This window comes from Motacilla alba, chromosome 1A, assembly GCF_015832195.1.
Source record: "Motacilla alba alba isolate MOTALB_02 chromosome 1A, Motacilla_alba_V1.0_pri, whole genome shotgun sequence".
Classification (NCBI taxonomy): Eukaryota; Metazoa; Chordata; class Aves; order Passeriformes; family Motacillidae; genus Motacilla; species Motacilla alba.
In genome coordinates, this window is record NC_052031.1 from 29,486,658 (window position 1) to 29,507,062 (window position 20,405).

At 38.1% G+C, this 20,405-nt stretch overlaps 1 protein-coding gene across 2 annotated transcripts in view; it reads right to left on the reverse strand.

Moving 5' to 3' along the window:
- Nucleotides 1-20,405, reverse strand: part of NELL2 (neural EGFL like 2) — a 134,103-nt gene that overhangs the window by 54,005 nt on the left and 59,693 nt on the right. For both annotated transcript variants that reach the window (XM_038153569.1, XM_038153570.1), the window contains exons 12-13: nt 19,648-19,776; nt 5,580-5,705 (exon numbers count right to left, since the gene is read on the reverse strand). In XM_038153569.1, the coding sequence (XP_038009497.1) occupies nt 5,580-5,705; nt 19,648-19,776 (255 nt within the window). The remainder of the gene's footprint in view (nt 1-5,579; nt 5,706-19,647; nt 19,777-20,405) is intronic.

A 20,405-nucleotide genomic window follows, 5' to 3' on the forward strand; every position in this document is an offset into this window, starting at 1 on the left:
CCCCTACATTTTCCTCTTACTACTGAAACCACCCAAGTAATTATTAATTAGTATTACTGTTATCATAATCCCTACTTTATGCACATTCATCGTTATGCAGCTGAATGTGTAGTTTTCTCCTTAAATCTTTTCCATATGTCAAATCAATCTCCCCAGACTCTTAATTATTTTAGTGTTGATCTTGGAATTCCTTCCAATTTGCAACAGATTTGTGATTTAATTTGATTTGCAAAATACACAGAGCTGCCAGTATTCCCAAGAATTAACATTTCAGGTGTCACTCAACTTACTACAACCATGTTTCTTGGTAATTTATGTGAAAACTATTATTAGACTTCAGTTTACTGTGAGAGGCTATCGCAGGAAAAAAATTAAATGCTGCTGAATGCATTGACACCATTTTCAGGAAAATGTTGTTAAGAAAATCTCTGAGACTCAGAAAGAGACATAGGCTGGGGCAGAGGAGGAGGGAGGTAAAGCTGGATACAGCTAGTTATTGCCTGGTGAATTCAACATACTCCTCTCATTGCTCTGAGTAGTTTTTTCTATATGACTAAGTCAAAAATGCCAAAGACCAAAGCTGTGGGCTTTGAGAACCAATCTAGTGCAAACTGTCCCTTCCCATGGCAGAAGGGTGGAACTAAATGGTCATCAAAGTCCCTTCCAACCCAAACCATTCTATGATTCCATGATCCCAAAGAACTACTTAATCTCTTTTATTTTGACTCTGAAGAAAAACAACCCCAAATGTACCCAACATAGTGATGAGATGTTCTATAAAAATCCTTTACCATTTTCTTTAGAAGTCAGAAAACAAACCCAGGAGCACAAATGTGATGGTACCAGGCTATAATGCACAATAATGGCCTCACAGACTTAAAATCTCCACTTGGTTTGCCAAATCTTCTGGCAAAAAATCTGCATGACTTGGCTTAAGGTAAAATTAAAAGGAAAGACAAAATAATCTGAAATGGATTGACAAAAGTGGTTATGAAAAAACATTATATGGTCTGCAGACACTTAAAACACGTATGTGTGCCTCCAGCTCCACATGTGGCAGTGGTCCCACACAACTCAAATGGACATTATTGCTAATTTGGCCAGAGCATGCTTGGAAGAAGTAGCCCACAATTTTCAACATGCCTGGTGTGCTTTTAATAATTAATCGGTTAAGGATTCACATGTATTTTCTGCCAAAGTAAAGCACAATTGCAAAGTCTCACTGGTGTCTGGGTTCAAAGTTGTAGATTGCTCACTTCTCTCAAAAATAATCCCAAAACCAAACCCTAACAAACCACAAAACACAAACAGAAAAAAACTACCGGAAATACGTAATACATAATTTCATAAACCCCAGAAAACAGCATGTCCAAACATTAATTCAAAGATTCTGGCTTATATACTAACACTTCATATGCCTTTCTTCCAGTCAGTCATTTATCATCTTGCCCAGACCACAGGCACAGGGAGAACTGAATATACTGTCCAAGGGTACTCCTGGAGAGCACCCACACCTGCCCCTCCAGCACTACCAAATGTGAAACATGAGACAGCCCCTGGGGAGCAGGTCTCTGGGAGGGTAACATCAGCTGCATTACCTCACCCACATCATCTCAGTGACTCCAAACCCAAGGACAGGCAGAGCACACCACCAGCACTTCCATCAGAGCATCCTCCCCCTTTTATGCCGAATGGAAAACAAAAAAATAAATAAAAGATAGCCCATGATTTTGCACATAAACAGAGCCTTAAAAGTCATCTGGGGCTCAGAAAATCCATGGTTTCTCCAGATCAGGGAATGCACCTTCCTCTGCCTTAATACAGTCTCCAGAGGGGGCACTAAGTCTCACAGTGTCTTGCATCTTCTGTTCAATTCTTGTTGGGTTACTCAGATGAGTGGTCCCAAAGGAGACAACTAAAGACAATTGTTGAGACTAAACATGATTGACCATTCACTGTGGCTGGTATGAACTCTTCATTGTTGGAGTCAAGTGTGAAAAAGAGAGCTCTCATCTCTCATTTCCTAACCTCTAATACCACGATAATAAATCGTGGAGAAAAAGACATCCACTATGTTGCTCAGAGCAATGCTACCAGCTGCAAATTACAAAGCAGCCTGAAAGACTGGAGGTGACACTGGGTTCTTCCTTGTTTTAAAGCCAAGAAAACAGAACATGCATTTCTGTAATCCCATGCAAAGTAAAGATGTGAATATTATTATTTCATAAAATAATTAAAGCATCCTGATCTGATCCCAGCTAACAGTGAGGGTGCAGCAGCTTACTAGTGCACATATAAAACTACCCCAGCAGAGACTCATGCCATTATCTACCTTCCTTCCCCTGGCACAACATCATTATATTCCAGGTTCTGGAAAGCAAAGTGGAAGGGGAATGAGATGATAACATCGTAGGATACCAAAGCATGGTAGCCCAGGGCATATTTTTATGACTTTAATTTGCAGTTTGTGCACCCATTTGGCATATGGGTGCAACTTAGAAGTCGTCTCTCCTTCTCATAGCTATGATTGATTTCTGAACATAAAAATCAGTCATGAACAACAGATTTCTGTGTAAACATGGTTGTGACTAACTCAATCTAACCTGAAAATCTTGCTTCTGCTATGAATACAAATAGCAATACCTGAAATGGATGTCTTCATTACATCTTTTGTTGTGAAAATAAAAATGTAATTCAGATCTATTGTAAAACTTGCAATAAACATGCCAGGACAAAAGAAACTGGAGCTGTTTTGGAAGCAGCTACGGGTTGTCTAAATCAGTCTTTTGTGTGCACGACTCTGACAGAGATAGATAGCATAGATTTCTTTTCAAATGTCTCATACAGGAGAAAAACTCTTCAATGTCACTGATTTTATGGCTCTTTTCTCTTTTGATCAATGACTGCTAAATTATATGTACGTTCATAGGATAGAACAATAAGGTATGTTAGTCTGCCAGCAAGCTGTGGACATCACTTACATCATAACCTGCCTAATCAAGGTCCCCACATAATTTTTCAACATCTTCCTGGGATTCAGCTATCCTGTGCAAACAATGGCATATTAATGCCAAGTTACAGAACGTTTTTTTTTCCCTGCTCAGTAATATTCCAAAGGATGTGTTACCAGAGCTTCCTCTCCAGTTTATAGTGTCAGCTATTTTACACACAACTACAATTCCACAACTGCATTCAATTACAGAGCATTACAAGAAACTGTGACCTGAAAAATATTTTTAAAATTTTAACACTTAGGAACACAAAGGGTCAATTGTTGCTTGTTTGCCCTATTCTTGTTATTCCTGAACTGGATTAAAAAACAGCCTCCTCCTCAGTTTCCTTGATATTTCAGCTGGCAAGTTAAACCTACAATTGCCAATAAGGCAAATAGAGACTTGCTAAGAACTTTAAACTCTGCAGAGGGAGAAAGATATATTTATTAGTACATTTATTGCGGACATTGACAAAATTCAAAGTGCACTGGACTCTGTACATGAGTCCTGATAGATTTGGACAGAAGTGTATACTCTACAACCCCACCAACATAGTCCTAAATACATATTAACTTAATTAATGAACAGTGCCTCCACCAGAGGTGCTCACACAATAGTTGTGGAACCAGAAAAAATGCAGTTATTTTGTGACATATACACTTTATGATGTTAGGTTGCCATTCACTGAAATTCTATTATCCAACAGGGACTGTATCCTCATGGTTGCCTCTTAACCAAAATCCAATTTGTAAAATGTAACTCCAGAAAAACTCCAGGTCCTAAATAATAGTAAGTGGCATTGCTCATAGATACAGAGTCTTTGACGTGCATACACAGCATGACTTACAGCTCAGATGGCCTAGCAGGTCTTAAGATTTGAAATCTTACAAAACTTTCATCTAATTCCTCTTTTTTAGCATTGACTTTTCCCAGCTTGATTGACAAAGGTGGAAAATAAATAATTCATTTTGTCACCCATCAGAATGATTTCACAGGAAACTGATTTACAAATGTGGAACCACATTTAGTTTGGAGAGTTGGATCTAAAATGGATTTCCAGCAGCTTTTACAGAAGTTTGACTGTCTAGAGCTCTGAACTACTCTGTATTTCATAACAGTATGTCTCAGCAAGTATGAGGAATGCAATGTGAGGACTCTCAAGAGCTACCTTTACTATATTCATAAGCACTCAATGCCCCTGCAAAGTTGGTGATGCTTTACCATTTACAAAGTTCAATCAGAACAGCAAACTAAGGGACGCCAAGCAGAAAAAGCATCATATGGATTTGATACAGTCAGTCCTAAAATAATGCCAATATTCACACTCAGGAGGTAGTGAACCAATTTCTTTACTCCATGGAGAGTGTGGAAAATGTAAGAAAATGATCAGAAACATACTGGCTGCTTCAGAAAGGACCTGCTGTGGGCAGGCTTTATAACTTGGGCCTTCAAGAAGTGGTCTTACTTTAGTAAAACAATGCTTGCCAATATATGAGAGGAATGATAAGTACAGGTACGACAGCATTCACAAAAATCATATGGATATGACTTGAAATCTATGTCCCTGAGTGTGCATGTTCAGGCAAGGAAATCATGACAGATCATGAGGAAGCTGTTTCTGTACCAAGACATATCATTGATGCTAAAAATCCAAGACACAAAGGACAGAACAAAATCAGAAATGAACTTGACAGTGCTGCCTTCCCATTCCGAATACTCTCATACATTTACAGCCAATTTCTGTTAGATAATATGAACTTCAAGAAAGCTTTCCTGAAAAAAATGAAGCCTTTTATAGAAAAAGCTAATTTGTTACCCTGTGGACACAAAATAGGGATACTATTTTTTTCACTGAATAAACATGTCACATCATTGATTCATATTTTCTTTATCTATGTTGTAGAAAAAAATACAGGAACACTTAGAGTCAGACTGATACAGGGGTCTGATACAGAAGGTTGGTTAAGATGTCCAGTGTTCATTCCATTACCCTAAATTACCTTGCAATTAAAGAAGAGTAGAAGACAGAGAGTCACTATGAACCAAACATGTCCCCTGGCAGTAGAGCAAAAAGGGAAGATACAGAGGTAAGACTGATCATGTTGTCAAGGCAAGCAGAACTCCTGCCCTCTAAACTTGGGAGAACTGAGCCTGGAGAGTCCAGAATGAGGACACAGCCACTCTTAATATGTAGCAAACTTAACTCCATCCGAAGTTTACAAAAGACTGGCCATACTCCAAGAGAAGCTGTACAGTGGTGGAACATGAAAGCCAGGTAAAACAGCACTATTTTCTCTCACTTATTTTCCTCTTTAGTCTCCTCCCTTCACCTTTTTAATCAGCACCCAAAACGGTGCAGAACCATAAAACAATCCAGCCCACTTTACAATTTCAGGAAAACAATATGGCCTACACATAATCTGTAAAATTCATTAGCTTTTCTGTACCATATTTTTGTGTTTAGTCCGTTTAACATGTCATTTAAATTTTCTATGACTCCAACAAAGATTAACTTTAGAAGAATCATATCAGTACTCCTAAATACCACCATCCTGTCATTTCCTGCCAGAAACACACAGCTCTTACCTGTACATGAATAATCATCAATGCGGATATATCCAGTTTTGCAGACACACATGAAGGACCCTGGTGTATTTACACACACGGTGTTCTCACGACAGTAGTGCCGTCCTTCAGCACACTCATCAATATCTGTGAACGAGGCAAAGAGGAACACAAGTCAAATTCAGCAGTTATTTTTTGCAATCTCTCAATACACTGCTGTTCACTTCCATCAGCAGTGGGCTAGACTAAGGAGTTATTTAAATGCCAGTGCATTTTGGAATGCTTTTTGTCTTTCTCCTTTAAAAAAAAAACAAAACTGCTTGAAATATTCAAACAAGAGAAGCACCACAAGTTTCTCTGAACAGCTGTTAGTGGAGTTACAAAGATTACACTGGCTTACATCTTTCCTTTTTAGTACCTCTGATGCTATTCCTATGATTAAAATAGAACAGGAAAAAAAAAAAAACCATGGTCCCAAACAACTGGGCAATGACCTCAGCACTGCAATGGCATCCATCACTGCACCCTGCACAGTCACCTCAGTCACCAGCACACAAAATACACAACTATATGCACACTACATGCCTTCCATCTAACAGGAACTATTGTTTAGGAAGAAACTGTAAGGAACATGGTAAGATCTGAAAAGACCCTGAAACTTATTATAAATTTATTTTAAAATGATATAGTAGTCAACCAGTATTTTTAATATATTTAAACACATATATGTGTACCTGCAAATATCGACATACATATGTATATAAATACATATACACACTGTACCTGAAAGGAATCTGTGAGAATCTCATTCATATAAAGATCTGCTCTGACAGAACAAAATGCAACTTGATAAAATACTTGTTGGGGCAGAACACCTGTTGGAGTATAAAGTCCTAGAGCAAACTCCCAACATAAATGATTGTAGGCATGGAATTCAAAACTTAAGTTGTTTTGGTACTCCCTTGGATTTCAAAATTAGACCTATTTCTCGTATCAGGTTACAATTCAATGGTAAGACAGAGAAAGCACTACAAATAAAAAACCTTCTGCATAGTATTGTTATACTGTAAAAAAGAAAAGCTATACTAATTTGGAAACGGTCAGTACACTGTTCCTGTAAAAGCAATGATAAAGACATCATTACTGAGATGCTCAGTACACCTATTTATATTGTCACGCAGTGTGTCACTGAACCTTGCTACCAAAGTATGCTAAAAATCAAATGGGTGGATTGTTGGCTTGGTTTCTTTCCTGCTCATCAGTTTTGATTTTTTTCTTGTTTTCAATGAGGTCTATAGCTTTCAGTTTTGAAAATAAAATCTCTGTATGGAAAAGCATCTTGTTGCAGAGTCTAATGATAACTCAGGACAAAAGACTGTATACATAAACTCATATCAGGGTTGATTTCTTAATGCTGTGATGCTAAATGTCAACATTAATATTTCCTGCACTCTGCTCCTGCTTAGGTTATATGCTTATCCCTTATTTCTTCTTATCTTCCCTATGTCTTTAAATCAACAGGAATTTACCAACTGCACTCATTTACTCCTCTTTTTTCCCCCCTTTGCATTCTTAGAACAAAATTTGCCATCCTGTACAAAACAGTGTGACACACTGAATATTAGTGATTCTGTAGTAAGTTCCTAATTTCATCAGTTTCGGAAAAAGAATTTTCCACAGGTCCCCTGCCCACTGGATTCTGCTGGAGAAGCTGGGGGCAGCTGGCTACCAAACATGAAGATTTCCTCTGCAAAAGAATTTCATGGCTGATGCACTTTGGCTGGTTTCCTTACCTTTACCTTGTAAATTCTGCAGGCGTGAGAGAATCACAGGTGTATTGAGGTGCTAGTTTGGAAAAGCTAATCTTGCAATTTTTATGTACATGTGTACTTGCACAAATGAGCATGCATTTACAGTGAACACAGTGAGCATACTAAGGCTCCAAACACATTCTATGAACTTCACCTAAGAACATCAAAGAAAAGTGAAGCTATCATAAGATTAACACAGCTGGTTTTGCACAGAGAGTGGAATAGGGCACAGATCTCCCGACTTACAGATGTTCTACAGAAACACAAGTATGCTGTTCAGAAAAGCAGCCAACAGTTACAAAATATGACTCAGCCTCTACAACAAATGATGCAACTTGTGTCTTTCATAATTCCAGCTCACAACTCCATATTAAATTAATTGTGTTGATTTATATTTAAGCAAAAACATCAGTCTTTGAGTAATTAGAGGTCTGCTGTTCTCAGCATCAACAGACTGCCTAGAAGCCAGCTCTGGCACCCTCAGAAGATTCTATTTAAAAATCCAAAGCCTCAGAACCATTAAATACAACTTTCTGAAAACTATAATAATGATTGCTTTGGAAGGTAAATAGCCACAGGAGACCCAAAATGCCGATGGTTTTTATTTTCCAGGGAAAAATTTAAAGTCAAAGCTCCTTTGATTCAAACCTCCTAATTCAGAAGTGCTCTAAATAAAGGCTTCCACTTTGCCAACATACCACATATTGAGATTTTGAAAAATGTTTTATTTATATTCATCTTTTTTTTTCCCCAAACCTTGCTTGTTCAACTGATTAAAAAAAAACAAACCAAAAAAAAAAAAACAGGAAGAAAACTTAACCTACATCTCTTCAGGTTAACTATGAAGTGCTCATTTGGACAAATCTGATGTACTGTTTTTTTCAAACTGATTTGTGAAGAAATTGCTCACATTTTTTAAATGTTCACTAGAACTCAGAACTTCCACCTAACCCTCTGTTATTGCTACTATCACAAGCTTATTTTACACTGGCACCTGAAGGCCCTCTATACCACGGACACACAGCAGATAAGATGTTTTTACAAACAACTTTCAACTTTAATACTAGATAAAGCTAATTAATACAAAAAGGGTAAAATAACAGTCAAGTGACAACTAGTCACACAAAGACTGACCATACTAAAAGCCTGTAATCCCATTCCCCCTTTGGCACTCCACATGCAAGCTTAGGTTAAGGTATTACAGATCAAGGAGTACTGAACTAGGGCAGGGAATGAGCCCAACATCTGTTGTCTTTCAGAGCTACCAAAATAAAAGCCTCTTCATCCTGTTTACTGGCTGAAAACACCGGTGTTGCCAGTCATGGTGTAAGCCCAGTTGGCAGCCAAGCCCCAGGCAGCCACTTGCTCACTCTCCAACCAGTGGGATCAGGGAGAGAATCCGAGGATAAAAGATAGAAAACTTGTGGGTTGAGATATAGACAGTTTAATAGGGAAAACAAAGGCTGCACACACAAGCAAAGCAAAACCAGGGGTTAATTCACTGCTTTGCCATGGGCAGGCAGGTGTTCAGCCATCTCCAGGAGAGCAGGGCCCCATCACATGTAAAGGTGCCTTGGGAAGTCAAACTCCATCAGTCCAAAAGTCCTCCCTTCCTCCTCCTTCCCCCCAGTGCATATACTCAGCATGATGGCACATGGTCTGGAATCTCCCTGTGGTCAGTTTGGGTCACCTGTCCTGGCTGTGTCTCCTGCCAGCCCCCAGACACCCCCAGTCTCCTCCCCAGTGTGCCAATGAGAAAAGTATGAAAGGTCTTGGCTCTGTATAAGCTCTGCTCAACAAAAACATCTCTATTATCACAGTGTTCAGCAAAACCCAAAAATACAGCCCCACACCAGCCACTGTGAAGAAAATTAACCCTACCTCAGCCAAAACAAGCACGCCACCTTTAGATAGGAAAGCACAACAGAAAGTCTTATGCATTTCCATATCTAAGAAATCCTACAACATCCATCTTACTTTCCTTTTACCAAAAAGCCTAGTTAGCATATTAATGCATATTCAGGTTTTACTGTTCAGCCAGTAAGATACTGAAGTCAGTTCAATAGGATGAATGCACCACTCCAATGGCTCTACACATTCAACAATAAAGACTTGTGTGCTTGAAGTCTGTGATGTGATACTGAGCCACCAGCTGTGATGTACTGACAACAGTGTAGTCATGGAGATCATCAACCTGCTCTATTCCCAGTGGAGCAGATAAAAGGGGCACCTCTGGGAAAACTGGTTAGTGAAAAGTGTTTGGAATCTGCACTTCAATGATTTATTTATACTTGCAAAAACATCAAAACCAGAAAAAAAACCCTGAAAAACCTGCCTTTCTTTATTCCCCCAAGCACTCAAACAAAATTTATGCAAAAGATATAACTGAAGAAAAGTTTCCCTGTATCCCTTTCTCCTGCACCCTAATGAGCTGGCTTCCCCAGAGTAAAATTCCCAGTTATACTTTACAATCCCATTAATAAGAACAGAACTTGACCTGCAATCTATAAATCATTGCTGACTAAAGCCTCACACTAACAAAAAAAGCCTCTCCTCAGGCCTCTCTATATACATCACTGCCTGTATGCACCACAAAAGCCTTCCAGAACAAATGAGTCCAGTCATTATCACTGTCAGTAATTATCAGCTGTTATGAGAAGAGGCTACTCCCAGAATTGAGGATCCTCTATGGATAGTGTCCTGCCTCCAGCTATTTCCCCTAAAACTCAATAGTGTCTAACACCAGGGATCTTCCTGGTCACCCTTATAGAGGTATATGGCAGCCAGGGAGATCACTGGTGTTAGACACTATTGAGTTTCAATGGAAGGGCTAAAACTCTTGCAGGATTTTTTGCAACAAACATTAACTACCCAGGAAGAAATGGAACAGGAACATGAAAAGCCTTCTTTATAAAAAAATAATTATTTCATAAACACATTAAAAATTACCCTGAACACAAGAGCAGAGTAGATTAGACTTTAAATTAATTAAATTTAAAATAAAACAAAAAAACCACCCATAGGTTTTATGCTAATAAAACAATGTTTTCACAGCCTATAAATATCAAGCACCACATTTACCTGCTCAAGAGACTAATGTTTTTTCACCACTCACACAACTTCACCAGCACAACTCCATCCTGATCTGAGGGCTCTGCTGGTAAGAGCAAGTGCATCACCACTCTCTACTCCTGTGAATCCTGGGCCTCTCTGCTGAGAATCCCAAGGGTGCATTAGTAACAACCAGTAACAATGATCACCACATAGGCCTTTCAGGCCCTTAGCTTTAGCACTACCAACCTGACTCATACAGAGGACAAGCAGGGAAAGATTGAGACTCTTCTCTTGGCCCTGACCTAGAAAAAGGGCATCACAAAATCAGCAGATGCTACTCAAGAATTAAGGGACTATGAAAATGAATACTGACAGTCCACAGCAATCAATATCATTAAAAAGGTAAATGAGGATTTAAAACCTTTACAGCAAACATAACTTGTTCTGCACCTGGAACAGGATCACAAACAAAAATAAGTTCTGCCAGTTTACCTTCTCTTTGTCACCCCTCCACCAAGAAGTCCTACTTTTCTCACTTTCTGACATCAAGCTTCTCTTCTGTTTTCTTCCTGCAACCGCTTTCTACCTACATTTAGTTCTGTCTTCAGATTTTGCTCACTTTGCCTCTCCTCCTGTACTCAACCCATCCCTTCACCCATCAGCTTCTACTCCTTAGAAGAAAAAGAACAGAGCATAACTTTGAAGCAAGATCCCACCAGCTTACGCATCTCTGAAAAGTATGTTATTATATTGTGGCTTTTGTATTTCCACCACCAAACACACTACCTTCCTGACTGCTCAAATGTTTAGTATGCTAAAACTTCCTCATTGATCTTATAAAAATATTCCCAGTAGGGTCTCTCACACTCCCTTGATCATATTCCCAAGTTCCTACTCTCTTCAGCTTCCCTTCACTTTCACCTACTGCCTGGTTTCAATATCTTGTGTGTTTTGGTTTCCATAACACTATCTTCTATGAGTCTCTTTTTGTATAAACACTTTCTCACTTGCCATCTAAGATGAAAAAATATCTTGGGGCCCTGGCACAGCCCTTGCTCGTCCTCCTCCCACTACTATTTCTAGACTCTCCATCACCTGTCAAGGCTATGGTTTAACTACTGCTGTTGCCTCCAGTCAGTCACAAAACAATCACTGCACTTTTGTTTTGCTTTGCTCTATCAAATCCACTGCAGCAGTTTTTACAACTGACATGTTCCACAAAGGATGTAACCATCAACTTCAATCAAAATTGTGTATTTTTTCACATTATTTATTCCAGCTGACAGCACCACCATGGCTGTTATCACTCCTATCCTCTTTAGATAATTTTCAACTTTTTCTTCTCTTTATACCCTGTGCTTTTGGTGCTACCAACAGCCAGTAAAAAGCCTGGTCCCTACAGCAAAATTATCAAGAGGCAACATATTACAATCTACGTCCAAAATTGGTTTTTTTGCTCTTGGGGAGTTTTATTACATTTAATTTTGTCTACCTTTCTAGACCTGTGTGTCTCTCCTCCCCCAAAGAGAAAAGCACTAGAACCTAAGGAATCACAATTAATCTAGCCTGTGAATCAACTATAAGAATATACCCCTCATGCTGAGTTAAAGCATACAAAAATTACCTCAGGCATACACAAAGACCAAGAAGAAAAGAGTAAAATAATCTTCCATTATTCCCACCATGCTGGTCCCAAAAAAGAACTTGGTCACTAACAACTCATGCAGCAATGCATAGGGAGGGTAGAAGAATTAGGCAGTTACTAGTGTTTACTGATTTTATCGAATTATTAACAGACCTGTAGAGAAACTGGGTGAGTTGGCTTCTAAGTGTTAGCACTCTCGCAAGTAAACTAATAAGATGTTGTTGTACCTTGACTAAATTGATAAAGCATTAATTAGACTAAAAATAAATTCTAACTGATGGTTCTTCACACAGGGCATGTTATTTCCTAGCCCCTAACTAAACTGCACAGTTAACACATACATATTGTACACATCCTGGTTCTTTTCCCTTCACGCTATTTTAAATCTCTGATCTTTGCTTAAGTTCATGATTTCTCTGTCCATTTTCTGCAGCCTGTCAAGAGGCCATCAGGACAAAAAAATACTTGAAATAAAAGCAAAGTCACTCAAGGTCTACATTCCTTGCCTAAAGTTCTATATAGCTTTGCAAGGACACAATACAACAATACAGCATTTCAGAAATATCATTTTTAACAGTACAAAGAGTTGTTTTTATTTCAACTTGCCCCAGTTTTTGGAAAGGAAGACAGACCGTAGAGATAAAACAGTCCTTGTTAAGACATGCAGTGGGAGATATTGCTCAACAGCTACTTGTGAATGTGAAACTCTTCGAAGAAATGGAAGTCTTTATCTCAGTCTTGTGAAAACATCACTGGACTACAAGCATATGTAGTTTTAAAAATACCTATCACAGGAAAATTTTGAAAACAAATACTGTCTGCCATCATGGAATATTTTACTTGGCAAACTGCATCTTCTTACTATTTAATACCTTATAATTAATTCATGCAGTAGTGTACACGTGATGAAACAACTAATTATATATAGCTATTTGTAAGACATGAAAGCATCCCAAGGGGCCTTTCGTTAGGCTCCAAATAACTAGTCTGATACAGTTGCACACTGAGAATAAAAAGGATGTTGTATATGACTAATTAGTCAATTCTGAAAATCAGAACAACTTACTGGCACTCCACCTCATGATCCAACCCCCTTCAGCACTGCACTTAGTTAGAAATAGGTCTTTAAATCTGAATTGCAAAATAATATTTTTTTTCTTATTTAAGTATGACAACTTATCATTTTGAACTGTGAATGTCAAGAATTTCAAGTACTTGCCACTCATCATGTTTTTGTTTTCCCCTATTTTAAAAGGGTAATGAGCAGCATTAATATTTTTATACAGAGACTACAAATATCTATTGGGTTCTTCTTGGGAAGACACAGCACAGAATGTACTGCACCAATGCATTTGAAAGCTCCCTACTGGAAGATAGCAAAGACAGCACCTGTAAGCAGTGGTAAGACTGTATTTGGGTCTAAACCGTGCAGCATATTCTTGTGAGCTACCTGTTAGATTTCAGCCTCTTTTACAGAAAAGTGCTGATACCACAACTCAGCTGTCTCTCAAACTGTGCAAAACTAGTTACAGGTACCAGAACAGATACAAACACTGTGGCTGCTGTTGCTCTGCACTCTTCATGAATGAATATTTGTTTTAAATTCACTTTGCCTTAACACAAGGCATTTCTGTGTCTTTTTTACAACTCTTGGGAATTCAGCCTTTATGCATTGTTAAGAAATGTTGCACTTTTAGACTGAGGTTTTAAAAGTTACAAAAGAAATGCAACCATTTGGCTTTTCACACAGCAAAAGCACCCAATTTTTTCAGTAGTCACCTCCCAGCTAACAGTGAAAACTGGACCGAAAGTAAAATAAGAACAAAATTAAGGCATTATTTTCTTTTCTCTTTTGCTTGCAGGTCTACTTAATTTGTATGGAAACTTTCAGTTTAATTTCTCACCTGAAGACAAATTACATCATGTTTATATTGCTAGTGGAAAAGGGCTGCTCTCAGTGCAATAACACCTCTCCTTATCAGATAGTAGTAGCAGAGTTTATAAGAGTTGTTAAGAAGCTCCCTTCCTATGATTAGTTTCAGCTGTTTGGTTTTTTCTGAATTGTAGTAACGTCATTCTCAATCCTGGCAATGGCTGGATGCTAGAATCATTCCGAACATAATTAATGTAGAAGTAAACAAAATCAAGTAACACTGAATACATCCTACAATTTGTGCACATACAAACTATCACACAGTTCCAAGTGACGGCACAATCAGTACCTCAGTATGAACCACAACTTATGAACTGGTGTCAGGGATACTGCTTCTGCATTTAAGTTAGGAATAAACTTTATTATTTTCCTTAATTGAAGCTGTGACAGACAAGAAGGATTGGTCCCACTCCAACACACTGACACATTAAAACTGCTTTTCTAATTCCTCGTATTAAGATTTCTCACTAACATAATGATGGAAATAAGATGACACTTAGTACTTTTGATGATAAAAAATATTAATAATTGATAATACATTAATAATACTTAATATTTATATTTCATTTTAATATTAATACAATTTAATTAGTTTTTGATAGAAATTTGGAAATAAAATTCCTCCCTCCTGAAGCCAAAGTTTTTCTTTCTGCTTGATTGGTTTCCCAACCCAACTCCAAATGACTATGTACTGACTCAAACAAACTGCCAGCTAATGGAAATCTTTATTTCTTATCTATATGTGATATTATTAACACTTTTCACTTCCAAAAAATACTTTTTCTTTGAAGAGTGAAGTGAGCAGCCTTCCCAGGTTCACAAAGCTGACAGTACTGTAGAGTTTTTAAGTAGGACTCTTACTCAAAAAAAAAAAAAAAAAAGGTGCATACCATGAAGACAGCAAAGCTAGCAAATAGCTCAGTACTGTCCATTAATGGTCCTCTATTAAGAGGATTTAACCCTCAAAGTATTAGAATATATTCTATTATCTCAATTATGGAAGTCTCTTGCTTACACTCTCCCAGTATTACACTTAATTTAAGAAAAAGTATGTCATTGATGACTGTACTTGGCCGATACAACGCAACACTATCCCACTGCAATTTGATTGTAACTACTTATCCTTTATAAGATTTCATCTCTTCACTACAATCTGTGAAAGTCAAATTAATTTTGAAAATGTACTTTATTTTTGTAATCCAGTAGTTAAACCAACGAGATTAACAAGAAGATTAACAACAGATTGCACTAATGAGGTAAGTGAAGAAGTGCAATATTCATATTGTTGGGAAAGAGGGTTAATAGTATTTTTAAGCATGCACAAGGATAAATTAGTAAATCTTTCCAAACAGAATAGTAACATACAACTGTGAGATAAGGGACACCTGATAAGGTCTCACCAAGTGCCATTTCTGACGTGCTCCAGAAATCTCTGGAAGTGGCAATTTCTCCTCTAAGACTGCTTACTTCCCTCCACTGACAATGATTCAAATCAAGCCAGCTTATTCAAAAGCATATTTCTCAACTGAAAACCTTCTCCCCTCGAGGGACAATCATCAGTGAAGCTGATGTAATTCTCAAATCCAGACAAAGTCATTCAGTCTTTGGTCTAATTTCATCTGCTACACTTGAAACTGGGACAAACATGACAACAGCAGAGAGATTAGAAGAGTTACTGAGGAAAAAGAATAAATTAGAATATAAATTGAAAATTGTTTCACAAAAAATTGTTCTAAGTTAACTATGTTGTATACTGTGTAAATAGTACAACTAAATTTCCAAATATCAAAAAAAACACAAAATAGTCCACACACCCATAACAAATTTGTAACGTGAAGAGGGCTGACCCTGGTCAGCAATTTAGCACCCAGCGGCTCCTTTATTGCTCAACTCTTCAATGGGATAGAGGGATTAATGAAAAAAGCAAAAGCGAGAAAAAACTCATGAGTTGATATAAATAAAACATTTTTGGTATCATAAAATAAGTGAAGTGGGATAGGAAAAAAAAGGACTCAAAGATAACCACTCTCCAGCTACCACCAGCAGACTGATGCTCGACTAATCTCTGAGATACAGCCACACTGTACTCCTGTTTTCACTACTGAGAGTGACATCACAAACCTAAACCACAGCACCACACAGGCTGCTACAAAGAAATTTGTCACAGCCAAGAGACATGTGATGTAAAATAGCCTCTGCATCAGGTAAAATCCCCTTGATAAAGAAGTAAATAATGCAGTTTTCTCAGGTCATGTTCTGTCTTGGTCTCCATAAAAATTATTGTATTTTCCTGTCTTTTTTCTCAAGCTTCCTCTGCTGTCTATTTAATCAGCAATCCTTGGCCTTACTTCCGAACTGAAATCAGATTTTGCAGAGAGATAGTTGAAATATGCTCCTCTAGATGTATCAGATTACCTTGGCAGCCAAGAGTCAAAACCTTTATCCTGAAAAGCCTTTTCAGCATAACTCCACCATCATAAAATCAGTGGGTATTGAACACTCTTTGAAATATATTCCAGAGGGTAATCTTCCATTTGAGAGTACTGCAGACATAGCTTCGGGAACACTTAATTACACTTCACCAGAACACCTGTTTTAGTAAGCTGTTATTGCTAGGTAGGATGCTGTATTAAAAGCACCTACACCTGGGCAGCACAGCATAATCCATACACAACCTGCTCACAAAGTATCTCAAACTGCATAATAGCCTGAGGCAGAAAATAGATTTAAAAGTATTTGGAATAAGGCTTCCAGCATATAAATTAAGAAATACCAATTCTTTAAGTACTGCTTTACACAGTACTCTGAAAGAAAGCTAAATGTGATGTAAATATTGACAAATATTATTGTAATAAACAGAAAGTTATTCACCATGAAACTATCTAGAGACACCACACAGCTTTGCAAAAGCACTGGTTCATTCTAGGACAGAAGCCAAGCTCTTCCATCATTCACGTAAAATTTATGCAGCTTTTTCAGACCCACACTGAAACCAGCTTTGAGTGGTTTTATTTTTGTTTTTCTCCTTAAGGAAGAGTTCTGCAAATGGGACCATCAATATTTCTGTTTATTCTTTCCATTTTGATAGTGCTAGAGCACAAATCAGAATTGTATTTAGTGAAACTTGGCTCTAACACAGAGCCAATGACATCCAATTTTGCAGTAAATCTGAAGTTTGCAGTGCAAACACAGAAACAGCTCTCATATCTACGGGCTCTAGCCACCACAAAAAAAAAGCCTTCTCTTTGTGAAAGGCTTTGTGTTAACTCAACATTTCTATACATGGCACTGCTTGCAATTAAAGACAGAATAATAGCAGAGCGAAGGAAGGGTATCCACTGAGAAAGGGAGGTTGGGACCATTTCAGCCTTTCAAGATGAGGCCCAGGACTCTGAAAAGATTTGGCATTTCACTACTGCCATTGTGCCTTTTGCTGTTGTTAGTTTAGTATATAAAGTAAGATTCTCTTTCCAGAAATAAAATCCCCTGCTCAAAGAGACATTTGAACTGAAAAAGAGACACAGTAATAAAAGCACAACTCTGAAGAAACATGGGTATTTCAGTCCCCTGCCCCTTCCACAAAAACAATCTTGAAGTTTTGATTTGTAGCCTTATCTCCCATCCCCCCAGCACATGACCTCACAGTCAGTCAGGGATGGACAGTCAAGGGCAGATCTGGACCCCTGTACCAATTGTGCATAGCTCAAGTGTGGTGCCAACACCACAGCTACAGTACAGAACCAGAAACAAAGCCAGGATGGTTTGCCTGTTGAGGCAGCTTCACCTCTGGCAGGGAGAACCTCTTGGGAAGTGACCCAACCTCCCGAGCTTTGCTCATGTGAGCACATCTTCCTAGGGTAACTTACTCCCATTACCTTCAACATGGGCAAGTGTTCCTGGATCAGGAACATTAAGTTACAATTTAATGCCTATAAATGTAATAAGCAAAATTATTATTTTTATTTAAATAATATGTCTCAATCTTTTATTCACTTATGCATGTTCTCTGAAAGAAGTTAAGCAGATTCATAATTACCACCCAGAACCAATGTAATTTTCTCATACAGAAACAACTGGGCCAAGAAATCTTCTCAAAAGATCATCATATTGAAAGCAGGTACTGCACAAACTGGTAAATCCTCTTATAATAAGAATGCATCAGCCTCACATATGATAATCTACTGTGTCCTCATCAAACATTTCACCCTCAATGCTGATTAAAAAGTTTCTTTTCTTTTTTTGCTTATGGCATGCCTGGCAAGTTATACACAAAGCAAGATACTCTAATGTGAGAGACACGGAGATCACCAAGAAAGTGTAATTTGTTTTTTTGCTTTCATTCAGCAGAGTAACAACAGAGCTGCAGGTAAAAAAACCTCTTAAAGGCCCTAAATTCACCATAACGCCATTGCTCCAGTGACTCCCTAAAATAGGGAATGGCTCATGAGTTCCCAGGAACGCAGATCCACAGCCTAAGCCACAGCAGTCTCCAGGGACTGTGGGATAAAAAGCAGTTGATGCTACAAGTTACACAGCAGGTCCTGTCAGATACCTTCTGGAACATGATGGGGGACAAGGGATTTGTTTCTGTAAGATTTTTAGTTCTGCTTCTCAAAATCAGCTTACATCAGAAGGCTTACCATAAAAAATAGGTGGAGATGTATATAAAGCTGAATTAATTATATGCTCCTTTCCCAAAAACAGCCACAAATTCTCAAATGTAAGTCTACAAATGAGCATTTCCATTGACGTTAATGCAGCTACTAACTCAAGCAAGCTCTGGGCATTAACTTCGGCAGAGTTCAGCCAAATGAACAATTTGAAAAGGCCTCAATTTATCCCATTTATTGTCCATCACCAGAGAATAATACAGGTATTAGGTGGGACTGCAGAGTACCTTGAACTACATCTCCTCACAGATGCTTGACTTTCAATTTAATCTGAACAGAACTGCTTACTAGTCAAAGCCCATTCAGCTGCCAACACTTAAGCTTTGTGGTGAGAATGGCCTGACAGCACACTGGTATTATGTGTTTACAGAATCAGGATTTTCATGAGGCAGAGCAACAGTTGCCACCAACACGGGGAGACTGTGCAGAGGACTTTGGCTTTCACTGCTGGAGTGGGGATGGGTTCCTTTTACCTGCTGATGCTAGATTGTAAAGATGATTCTTTTTGGCTTAAGAAGCTTGTTGCTCCCTGACAACAAAAGAGCAACTCAAATAATGAATCTTTACTCAGTGTGATTAACAATACTAGAATCTAATCTACAGCATTTCTTACTTCCTGAGGAGAGAAAATAGGAACATGCAGCACTGAAAACAGAAACTAAATGTTACACTAGTAAGTTTTTCAAATGGTTGAATTTAGATTGCCTAAGTATCTGAATACTATGGGGGAAAATGAAAAATTTTCCTATGGAAGCATGTTTCTAATTCAAGACCTCAGCCATATTAACTGGTCACCTCCATGTCAATCAGATTTTTAAAATTTTCTTTTAAAGAAATTATTTGAAGAGATTATTTTAGTTGATCAACATCTAATTCATTGTATTGAAAATGTCTATCCCTTTGACAGCTTATGAATCAATAGACTCATCCCACAGTAATTTATAGAGAAGTGCCAAGCCTGTGCACAAGGTATCACCTTCACAGTAGGCATTGTCCTCTCGAAGGGCTCGGAAGCCATCTCGGCAGCTACAGACAGCTCTGTCCTCTAGGTTTCGGCACACAGAATGCTCCATACAGTTATGGCCTTCAGTGCAAAAGTCATGGCCTGTACAGGAACAAGCATGATTGAGGGTTAAAAAGAATCCAGGCATTACAAAACATACCTGTCAAAGACAGTGCTATCTTTTTCTCAGTTCTTTTTCTCAGTTAGGTCAAAGAATACCTTTCTATTGTCTGTGAGATACAGAAAAATAAATTGTACCAAGCATGAAATGGATGAGAAGAGCAGTAAAGGCCACCAGAACAGACTGTCTCTAGGTCTTCAATTCAATTTCAGGTTAGAGCACTGATCTGAAGCAGCTGGATAGGAGGCTTGCTTAAATCCCCTTACTGTCTCCTTGTCATTGTTAATTACTTTCACAGGACATGTCTTAATTATATAGTTCTTGTCATTCTCTTTTTTTTTTGTTTGTTTGTTTGCACATTTATAAAAGACCTTAACAGCTTAGACACTAAGCATCTCATTTACTAGTGATATTACTTTTAGCACTTTTAGTTCCCAGGTGTATTTTTAAAATCCTATATTTAACCAAAAGTCTTTGATTAACATTGACTTGTTTTGCTTTACTGTCCCTCTCATCTCTTCCCTTCCTCCACTAACTGAATACTCTTCCCTTATTACATCATTCTTTCCATTACAGAGAATTTTATTTTTAAATCTCACCTGTTAGCCAT